The 11,678-nt window shown below is 38.8% G+C and overlaps 1 protein-coding gene across 4 annotated transcripts; it reads right to left on the minus strand.

Annotated features, from left to right (window-relative positions):
• Positions 1-2,049: 2,049 nt before the first annotated feature.
• On the minus strand, positions 2,050-5,478 carry LOC111272563 (uncharacterized). Of its 4 annotated transcripts, none has more exons than XM_022854090.2 (5): positions 5,168-5,478; positions 4,671-4,987; positions 4,116-4,248; positions 3,310-3,371; positions 2,050-2,804 (listed from the first exon to the last, which is right to left on the minus strand). In XM_022854090.2, exons 2-5 carry the CDS (start codon positions 4,836-4,838, stop codon positions 2,772-2,774), a joined length of 396 nt encoding a protein of 131 aa, XP_022709825.1. In that variant the 5' UTR covers positions 4,839-4,987; positions 5,168-5,478; the 3' UTR covers positions 2,050-2,771. The 4 variants fall into 4 exon arrangements, with proteins under 4 accessions (XP_022709825.1, XP_086829469.1, XP_022709823.1 ...); XM_086973343.1 differs by having other exon boundaries at positions 3,252-3,371; positions 4,116-4,286; positions 5,168-5,452; XM_022854088.2 differs by having other exon boundaries at positions 3,252-3,371; positions 5,168-5,451.
• Between the last annotated feature and the right edge of the window lie 6,200 nt (positions 5,479-11,678).

Here is an 11,678-nt window from a genome sequence, read left to right on the forward strand (position 1 = left end):
ATATTTTTTTCCACAAGTTTTAAATTTCAATTTACCCTAAGCGGCACTCCGCTCAAGCCTAAGCAAGTATACGTGCACTAGCTCAATTTCACTCCAAGGCCCTACGGCTACAGGGATTTTTGATTCAGCAATGATTAACACAGCCCATGCGAAATTACATTTCCATCATGGCGCTTTGTTAACCTTCATATACTAGAAGAGCAGCTGTGTAACCTTCACGAGCTGACGATAGAGCCGCCCGCCTAGCCCCCAACGAAGCACATTTTTTCAAATGGGGTAATTACTCGTGTCATCACAAGCTGCTAATTCGTTGATAACGAATTAAACCAGAAATAGAACATTGATTACGCTACATCTCAGAATAATTTACATACCTTTCCTATACTTATTGCAGTACTATCACGAAGATTGTTACTTCATAAAATCAATGCAATAGATAATGTTCATTTTGTTGCCACACTCTTCCTCCTTTTAGTTTCTATATAAACACAGTTTGTTCCGCAATTACGCACTTCATCTTAAAATCCATCGAAAAACACTTCGTTCTCTATAACGAGACAGAAAAATCACGCATCGTGTCTCTGGAGCCAGCATCATGGGTTCTCTTGAGGCTGCAAAGCCAAACTCCAGCTCTACAACCTCAAAGTTTTCGGGATTTCATTTGTTTAGTAGTTTTAGAGCTTCATCTCCCCGGTCATCTGTTCCAGGTACGTGGCCGTACTGTGATTCATCCACTAAATATTTGCACATGTTTAAAATAAAACAGTAAGAATCTTTAAATTAAAACGAAATCGTCGAAAAAAATGTTCCCTCGTACGCTTGTCGCTTGATGCGTATTTGTAAGTATACGTAAAGCTACTGTGTTGTTTGGCATTTACATAAATTATATCTATAAAATCAAATTAGCAGGTCTGTATCAAATATTATACTTATAGAAGTGGTACTCAAGGTAAACAGTTCCCCCTTGATTCTCTCCTAGCCTTAACTCAGGTTGTTCAGTCAGTGTAAGTTAGTTACCAATAAATTTCTTATAGCGAATAATCGGAACTGTACTCTCGTTGGCTGTCATGTGCTAATGTTATAGGAGAGTGCAATTAGTCGAAAATCCTTAGGATTTAATGCATACTTACATAATTATATGAAACAAAAAAGCTGGTCGGTTTTTTCATTTTTGATTCGGTAATCGATGTAACATTGCCATATTTTGCTTGTAAAAAAAAAAACGCTCATACGTATAAGGCAATCAATGATTAATGATAATTACCCCAACCCAACGTAGCACCCATTACGATTGGTATAACGTAACGTCACAGAGAATTTTCAATTGGTACTTTCGAAAGGAAATCTTTTTATATTTAATCAGAAGTAAAAGGAGCGTCTACAATATTATTAGCACGAGTGCGGTAAAGGCTCTGAGTGTAGCTATATGGCTAGCCGGTACGAACGTACAAATACGTTACAGAGCTGTCCAGTTATCTCTTTGGGTCTATACTCTTGTATTGCGCTTGTCATATTGGGCAGAACCCGAATCCTTTTTGCCTGGCCGATAACATACATAAATAGTTTCGGCTTTCAAAAACCGGTTACGGATTGTTGCTAAAGGATTTCCCGCCGTTATCATAAAGCTGAATTAATTTAAAACCGCAAATATTGTCCTTATTTATCTGTTATAGTGTGGGAATAAGCGGAACAGTTGCAAATATTTTTGTTTCCTCTAACTCTTTTAAGTAAAATTATGAGTTATCCGCGACACGGCGGTAATCAATGTATCAAATAAAACTGCTATAGTAAAAACAATATAACTTTCGCAATACGATTTGAAATTTCGTAGAGCAACGATACGAGTCAACTTCAACGTGAAAGGAAGTGGCTGCCTTCACCGGCGCCGTTGGAGCTCAGCTTCGGTCATCATTTATGTAGTATTCTAGTACATTCTAAACACCAAAGGATGCCAATAACTCTTTACGTCTGCATGAAAGCAGCTTTATAGCTTGATTATCAAAGGATCGACCTGCCGATCGGCCCATTCCAATCAAATATTTATAGCACTTAGAGTTCACCCTCTGTGTTTATTTTCTCGTATTGTAGTTTCATCTTTAGTCTTTATCGGGGTATATCGTTAGCATAGACGAAAGTTACTTTCTTTACTGTGAGAAATGTATCTATATTAACTATCTTATTTTATAATGTGACTGCTATAACGATCGTAGAAATGCAATAGGGAATACACACACATCTCATATACTGTTTGGTTTTTGGTGATAGATAAAAAAAAAACTCATTAACATCAAGCTGGAGTAGAGCAGCGAACATTTGTTTTTAGTATGCTATTGTCTCTATTTTGTATATTAACGATAGATACAAGGGCTTCTAGTATATTTATTATCAAAGTCGTTTTATCACAGCGTAACATATATTGTATTTAGCTCGAAGATATTTTTTTCAACTATAATTGCCACTTTGTCATATTCTTGGAAAATTCAGTTTGACGTTTTCAGTAAACACGTATACAAATTCATATATCCTTGAATATACTAATTAAATTATATGATACTTGTGAATATATATATATATATATATATATACAAGTTGCTCTGGGCGTCATCTACGGGCATGTCAACTGTTACTGTTTAGAAGGATCTCGACGCGAGGTGAATCCAAGACGATGGTTTTTAGGTGAGTGATCTGTCGTAATTAGGCGATCTTCATTGGCAAAACCACAGTGACCAAAAAAGTTGTTATTAGGAGCAGCGTCCAATTGGTACAAATCCCTACGGCACCTGAGCCAAATACGACGATGCAGCCTGCAACAATGTTAAAAGCTGTTCAATGAGTACGGTCACCAAAGCTCGTTAAATTCACTCACGTTACACGTGATAAAGCTGGTTCTGTAGTATACGTAAATTCACTGTACAAAATTTCAAACATCGTATGTATACATATAGTTTTCCAAACGAAACGAGTACTCGATTACTGCCGACTTCGTAGAATACAGATAAGCTGATATGAATCTCAGCAAATGCTTCATCCTCGGCGTTATCGTGGTTTTTCTAAAAGTTTATTCAGCCGATTCCGACTTGGACGGTTCAGGAAAGGAAATAAGACGACATTTAAGATCTGGTGTTTCTCCTGAGACCGATGGGATTCCTCTAGCAGTATCGTGTAAGACGCCTGGTATAGTACGTCATGGTAATGACAGAACGGTTTCATATGCTCTGTGACGTATCTGAAACTCTTTTGGTATTATTAACCTTGGCATTCACGACCCAGGCTCGTTCTCTTGATTCGGGAACACGCGAGTCTAACTACCTTGACTTTGTCTAATGGCTTGCGCGGGGTCGCGGGGCACGTTAACCACTCACTGAAAATGTCTGAAATTCATAAAATACAGACTACGTTGTATCATATATCTACTGCTATATAAAACTATTATATAAAGATATCATATGAAGCCAGTGGCTGTGAAAAGTTCGTCACTATTGAAATAAAGCTTCATTTTAGTGAAAAGAGATGTCATTGCGGGGCATCTCTACAATATGAAGTAGCTCTGTTCAATTGATCTTAATCGTGGTAATACTTATTGAGAATACGGACACCAACAAACAGCCAGTCTGACTTGACGGCTTTTCAGGTATATCACCTATCAGTGTTTTCAAAGCCCAATTGATATCCATCAATAGTCTCTATAAAGCGTTACATTATTTCGCGGTACATAAAGTATTGTCTGACCGATCCTCCAACTGGATAAGCTGTCATTTTATAGTTAACTGAGTTGGATGTATTCCTAATGTATGGAAATACATAGACGTACGTAAAGGTAGATATTTTGCCATTCTTCAAAACTATTTAAATCGTATTTTGTACAATCAGGCAGTAGGAGTATAGGAACATTAATCGTCAGCTACCTGCTCCTGGGCAAGGGTAATTGGCAGCTACAGAAAGGTGTAGACTTTTTAAGTGGCGAGGACGTGCACACAGGCTTCCATCGCTAGGAGAACAGGCTTCCATCGCTAGGAGAAGATTTCGCGTCAATTCGCGCGATTAAAATCAATACTGTAACTTTATCTAGGTTTTATTTCCAAAAAAAGCGTTGCTTAGATGAAGAAGGAACTTACCGCACTTGTTTAAATACGAGGGATTTTCTTCATGTTGAAACATCGATGGTACTTTCGTTTTTTTCAAATGCTCGATAAGGTAGCAGACGGTTCTGTATGGTATGCACAAGGATCCATTGCTATTGTGGTGGACCTGATAACAGGACATGATTTGCAGATGTGGTTTGGACTCTATTTAGGATGTAATTGATTGCTACATTAGTATACAACAGGCACTACTATCCTCTATAGAAGCTATTCTAGAAGCTGTTGTTACATTATTTCAACATATCTTATACAAATGATATATATATATTCGTTAAATAAAGTGATTAATTAGTGACTATTAGTGACTCCTTCTCTTAACGTACACTATATGTTTTAAAATCAGTTTAATATAAAATATACATATTGGCTCTAGGTCTAAAATAGGATAGACAACCAATCGAACTGGTCAATCTCGCCCTATTATCGTGGTCAACTACGGGAAACGTAGGCGCTTTTTTTTCTAGACTCGATATTAGATAAAATATTTTATTGCCAAGCTATTTGTTTGCGTCCGTTTAATTTGCGTACCTTTAGATAAGCATTGAAAACCCGTTTAGGATCGCGCTCACTGAATCTATAAGCTGAAGAAGATTCGATAAAAGCCATCTGAACCATTGGATAGCATGGCATCACCAGCAGAAATATAAACGACGCTATTACCATGGTAGCCTTTGAACTGAGATAGTACGAAGGCATCGGTACCAGAACTTTTCGCGCCGCTACTCTTATAGCTTAACTGTTTTTGAAAGCACTGACATTGCATGTGTATCCATGTCCGCACGTGCACTTTAAACATATATACAGATTTGATGCGCCGTCCTAACGTACACAACTTGAATCGGTAGCTGAAGGTAAAAACGGAAAGAACAAACTTCATTGAGTAACTGTCTCATACTGTAACCCCATTATAAATACTAACCAATAGGAAATTTATATTAGATTCGAGTAATCGTTTGCAGTTGGTAATAACAGCGGAAAACGTTCCCACCACTTGTATAGCAGACGATACAGGTCGTTAGACGTACCTGACAGTGAAAATTCACCATTTTGTCACAACAATAGGATCAACAAAGGTTTACGAAGCTAAGCGATTCATCCGTCAAGCCACTCGATCCACGGGCGTTCGATTTTCACAGCATTATGTCATGCTATCGTCCCACGGTAATTCAAGGCTGTCTTGTAGCGATGACTGGCTATCTCATCTCGTAAACAGTTGTGTCTCTTTTGCTCTCGCTGAAAGACTCAGAATATCCAGAGGTTGTCGGTCACCGATAGTTCGTTTGAATAGACAGTGGCTCCTCTACCGAGCATCGAGCAATGATGCCTTGAATTAAGTCGTAAACTAACCGGTTTAAAGTAAACGCTGTTTGGCCCAGAAACAATCTACTGGAATCGAAAAGTGGATCGTTAGTATTTACTGATTAGGGCTATAATTAAGTGGCGTCTGTTTCGATTAGGTTCACTGTGTATCGAGAAAGATATTATTAGAGATATTACCGTACGTTAGCGACCCGGGCGGATCCATTACATTTAGACCGTTGGGCGGTATTTGATCCCGGAAGTTCGAAATATCATTTTTTTTTTTAATAGTTATTTATTGTCACTGTAATTCTCATAAGCTTACGCTTATGGTTTTGTCCGTATGCGTACGATCCAAAAAATTTTAACCAGTACATTTTTAATAATTTACCCTGATGCATTAGTTTGTATGATAGTTTGTTTGTGATCTTTTTTCACCGTTCCTATTTAGAAAAATGTATGCATCTCTGCTGATACACATCTTTTTCCGCATAAGCCCTAACGGTTATTATTATGATATTAAATGACATAACTTACTTGTATGTGTCGGTATCGCCTGTAGAGCCTACTAAAGCTAACTGACTGTTCAGCACAAAAGAAAGCTCATGCTTATGAAGTGTATTTCCGCTAGATAACTTCCTATACGTATATATACATATATACATATATATATATATATATATATATGGGCCAGATAAATGCAAAATAATAATAATAAAGGTACGTATTCTACGCAAATCATTAGAAATTGTTCAAGAGTCAGTTAAAAGTAAATAACCTTTTCATTCTTATATACCGCTTTTATATATATATATATATATACATATATATAGTGTCCTGCCATATGTGGCTGATCAATACTCGGCACTTATCGTGCACCATTATGACTATATGAACGTCAGGGTTCAGGCAAGAATATATAATTAATTTTTTTCTGGATAATGAGTTACGATATGATTATATAACCTCATACAGATTTTGTTCAGTAAATATTAGACAGTGTTAATTAATCCGCGATAGAGGACGACATAGAACTGGGCTCCCAGAGTGGAATACGCGACCCATCAAAACGCATTCAAAGAAATCATCGAATTTTTTATAGCGTAAATTATGTTGAGTAATTTTTAAGTTTAGTTACGCAATCCTTTATGAAATTGCCTAACCTTCCACTCGTGTCGAAAGGTCAAACGTTGGTGGTTTGTTTTCTATTTTCTTACGAGGCTGGTAGACTTTTTCAATTTGTTCAATTTCAACCGTTGTTGTATAGATTACGATAACCTATTGTTTTCCCTAATTCATTGCGACACAGTTTCATCAATGCGCACGGTAGCACGCAGACGTTGTGTGAGATAGAAAGCGAACTTTGTTGGGAAACATGGCACCACCGCTCGGCTGCTTAATGCACTCTAGAAGCAAGTAGTTTTCACTCACCGAGTCAGCGGTGGAGGTATCATCGATACGGGAAACACATCCCATCATTCAAATTCCAAGGTTCAAAAGACCGAGGAAAAATTGTGCGCGGTTTATAAGTAGGGACCCGTATCGTAAACTAGCCAAATACCAGATCATCTATTCGAGAATCACAGCCTGATACTGCTTCGACTTCTGCTCGGGGATAATGTGCATGAATTGTACCGCTGTATTATCATCAGGTAGCCAAAAGACGGTTTTACTTGACAATGTACACCAGTGTTATTTTCACTAGGATTTTCATCCAGTCAGAATACAAAGGCTACTAGGATAGAAGCACACGTTATTGACGTTGGAATGGTAGACAGAGTCTAGACGCGCAGCTAATTTTCTAAACTAAGATGTATTATATATATATATATATATTATAATTATGTAACTCATCATACACGTACATGTTCAGTATTACCGCTGATTCGTCTACTGTCCCGTGCTGAGATTGTTACCTTTATCAATGGAATCGTCCGTATCAAATAGGACGGCCAAACGGAAATGAATACAAAAAAGCACCCTTGGGCAAATGATCTAACGCTGAAGATTCAAACCATCCTCTTGCATCAGTATCGATCTGGATTTATTGGTTACTCAACCTGCAAATAGATCCGAGCCGGCTTTCAATCAATAACGTTTCTGTGCCAGCAATCGAAAAGGAATCAATTAAATAAAGTAACGTACACGTTCACAGTAATTGCATACATGCGCAAATCATCTGGCCAACCTTGACCGTTTAGTAAAATTTACCCCACCTGTGGGTGTATAGGTAACTTTCGTTATCTCTGAAGACTAACAGCACCCTTTACCTGGCCTGTGAAGTGGCACGTTTCATCATACGATATAAGCAAGTAGCCGTTATCACAAACTATGAACCTAATATTAGCAAACTTCAGAGATTCTGTCCGGGACGTAACCTGGAGGCTGTCTTTTTTAGCTAGTCCTGTGGTTGTGCAGTCGTTCTAATCGTAAATTTACGCTTTACCTTCGTGATCTGGTTGGTATGGGAATGGCATAAGCCATAAAGTTAGGTTAAGTATTTGTTCTTTATCGCTTTTACGGTTGCTGCCTTTGGCAATTCATGCGCAACGTTATCGATACGAAACAACGATTCTATTTGTCCACAAGCAGCCTTTAAGCAAATGGGATAAAGGGAACGCTCACTGCATGATCTTCCTACACATAATTTATTCGAAACGATCTTCGCCCACCCCCATAAGCATTAGGTCTCTAGCGGTGCTACTAAATATATTTGCCTCGACTAGTTGCGCGCCTGGATAGAGGAAATCAAATAGAGAAGTGGAAGACCTCGTCGATGGCGTTCACCAGAGGTGAATCCATTCAAGCTGCCGTTATGATTCAATAAGATGATATCATAGGACAGCTATGAGCTTAGGCGTCCGGTAAGAAACCTGCCGGCCAGATCGGCCTGTTACCGATTGCCTTGCCGATAGACAATGGTGAGTCAATTCGCTTGGACTACTGGAGTATATAACAGTTTGAAGAATGATTTTTCATAATGGCAGATTCTACTAAACGGCCTATTTGACGACAACAATACACTTAGGGTTTGCCATTAGGACAGCCAAATACTGAATCAGCAAAGATTTATCACTGGACCTATTTGTCTAACGGTCATGAACGAGGACGTTACACCTGTACTCGCCGTGTTTTTCTATACCGATCTGAAACTAGCCATTCATCAGTCACTGCCGAAACAAATTTTTCCATGTTGATATTATTTAAGCGTGCCCTTTATAGATATAGTAGCTTAAAATACTTCAGCCTTTAAGTTTTAAAACTAAAATCTTGATTTTTTTTAAAAAAAAAAACGTTTATCTAGCCGCCTATAATTAACGTACTCTCGACGAGTACATGAATTGATTTTTGTCAGCAAAACATTGTTGTCGTTGCTCTTCTTCTCATTCTTATTATTTATTATTGTAAATATATTAGTATTCCAAATTTTAAAAACACTAGCCAAGCTTACGAAGTCATAAATGCTACGTGACCTCAAACAGGACAGCGCTTATCGACGACCATCGATCAGCGCCGTAATTTAGGCGGATCAATAGACCAACCCCTCGAGTAATGCAATGACATAATACTCTACCTGGAAAAAACCCTGGCATATATTTGGAAAAATAAAACTAGCTATTACTGGCAATTTTAGTATGTTACGATAGTTGATTTGTACCGATAAAATTTTACCCGTACTGGTGGATCTTGCTGAGCTTACCTATGATACCGAAACTGTCATATGCAGCGGTATAGCAGCTATACAAGCACACACGAACGTTGATAATAAATCCTTGTTTTTCCTTAATCCCTTATTGTTTTATTTTCCTGGTTATTAATTCATGAACACAATTTTTCGCGGGCGCGGGCATTCGAAGAAATGCGCGTTAGCCGCGTACTACGCTATTCTTAACTGTACCACTGGCGATTTTAGGGGGGTGAGCCATGTCCTCTTAACATACTGCAAGCAGTTTATCGGCATAACCATTGCGCTAGTTGAATGAAGGCCCCGCATGATAGGCAGAAACCCTTAGACTTTTTTCATAATGTTTTGCATAAGTGCTTCTACGTTGGTCCCTATACAAACAGGCCCGGCATAATTATAGATCTACTTAGCAATGTCTAGGTGGGCCCTCTCGTTCAACGTTTACTTTACATCACCGCATTTATTCGAATTACATTTATAATAATTTTACTTGATTGTTAAGTCGGTGGATGCTCTGTCTCAGGTAGACTCAGATTCTCCAGGAAGCTCGTTTAAATTGTAGTCGGAATCTAGCTAAAAGCATATAAGGGCTTTTTCCAATTAGGCTGTCGCCGAACATACAAAAAGGTACGCGTCCTCGTAGGACAGCAGTGTATAATACAAGAGAATCAGAAAGTGGCCAGATTTTTTCAATGCTACTGTTTAATTATCGTAACTCGACTTGAGCACAGTCACATCTATCTTCGTCAACAGAATCATTTTGGACGAACAGATAGCCCCGAGAGCGTGGTCTATCGTGGTATCAGGCTCATAATGAATGAGCACAGACAAAAATACACTACCCAACACTAGAGTTGCCTATTTAATTAATAGCTGTTCCAGTTCCAGCTGAGTTGATAAATTTGAGCTTCATGCATTTCCAAGACAGGCACAAAATGTGACATTTATTAAAAAACATACGATTTATCGTTTGCCCCTGCACCCTGCAGGTATTTCGTCATCAGTTTTGCCTTGTCTTTGAAGTGCCACACCTTACCATCTGGTACGTACAATAAACTACTTCTAGGCTGAAGCACTTGTTGCGATCGAACCTATTCTGATGTCTTCCCCACGGGAGTGGGAGTAGTCGGCGGATCTCAGTTGGAGTCGTTTTTTTTTTTTAATTCTTAAAGGCAGTTGACCTGCAATATAACTACCCTCCTTCTCGTATATGCAAAATTAAGTGCCACGAAAATCAGGCCCATTGCAAACTTACGGCTGCTGAGATACCACCATTTCCAAAGGGTGTCCGTACATATTTGTGTAGTTTCGTTGATGGAGAATGTTGTTATACGGTCCGGTAAGAATTTTTGGTTCCATCTAAATTTCTATGGTTCGTCCCCATAGCAAAAAAGAACTATTGTTCACGATGAAAGTGTTGTATGATCAAATCATTGCGCACTCGTGGCGCAGTTTCTATGTATTATTCTATCTGGGTGCGCGGTTCCGATGACAGACGTAACAAATAATAATGTTTGCGAAGGGCCGACAACGTTCAGCCGGCCCGCCGGCCAATCTATTCTTCTTATCTATTCTTCAACTACCTACGATAAGAGGTAAGATGTTATCAGTAGTCGAACTGTTTATTGCAGTACTTGTTGGAGTGTATCAATTCAAAAATCCCCATGCTATTCATGCGTCCGAATTTTACCCACGTCAAAATACCGCATTCCGTCCAAACGTGTATGTGATTCTAGAAATACGTATAGTGACTCCATCTCATTTCGAATAGCTCATTAACATCAAATAGCTTGCTCCCATCGTTTGAGCCGAACGGCTGCGAAGCGAACTAAGGGATAAAATGCTAAGCAACAATGTCCTCGAAATTTATCTAGTAAAATGATGTACTAGATAACGTTTTTCCGTCCCTAGGAAAACGACTAGCTGATTTAGCCCTTGGGACGCATCAAATTAAATTAACAAAGACTTCAACATCGCTGCTGATTAAGCGTTCTAGAAAATCCTGCTCGCATACTCCGTTTGTATTTCGTAGCTTGTTGATGCCTGAACGAGTGCACCATGTTTTAAAGAGACCCTTTCTTCATGTTCGATCAACTTAAACGCTTGAGATGTTGCTCGGACCTTTTACAATCCATAGTAGTCGGCTTTCTTAATTCTTATTCGCTCAATCAGTCACTTCGTTTGCTGAAAACCCCATCACCCTTGAGCCAGATTGAACATGTATTTGCTTTATGCGGATTGCTATACAAGGAACGACGCTAACACAAGTCTTCTCTTTTAAACTAACCGTATAGTCTTCGTTGCATGCCAATGGAAACAAGATAGTCCCGGTAGTTTCTCATCGTGACGTCACCCCGTGAAGCCATCGCCTCAGCAATAAAGAACAAGTAACCTCTTGTGGAGGTGTATCAATTGCAAACACTTGATCTCGCAAACTGGCTACGAGATAGTCCGGTGCCGTTTTTTTCCATAGACATCTTCAAGACAGCATCGACATGTTGGAAAAACTGAAAATGGAAGAATGAAGTGGGCCACTTACTTTTTATCTATGT

This window comes from Varroa jacobsoni, unplaced genomic scaffold, assembly GCF_002532875.2.
Source record: "Varroa jacobsoni isolate VJ856 unplaced genomic scaffold, vjacob_1.0 contig02599, whole genome shotgun sequence".
NCBI lineage: Eukaryota > Metazoa > Arthropoda > Arachnida > Mesostigmata > Varroidae > Varroa > Varroa jacobsoni.

Excerpts from the sequence above, each read along its gene's own strand:
- LOC111272563 (XM_022854088.2), bottom strand. The coding sequence starts at position 4,838 with ATGCCTTCGTACTATCTCAGTTCAAAGGCTACCATGGTAATAGCGTCG. Across the intron at positions 4,249-4,670 it reads TTTTCAATGCTTATCTAAAG|GTCCACCACAATAGCAATGG; the intron begins GTACGCAAATTA and ends TCCTGTTATCAG. Across the intron at positions 3,372-4,115 it reads CTCGTATTTAAACAAGTGCG|ACATTTTCAGTGAGTGGTTA; the intron begins GTAAGTTCCTTC and ends TATGAATTTCAG.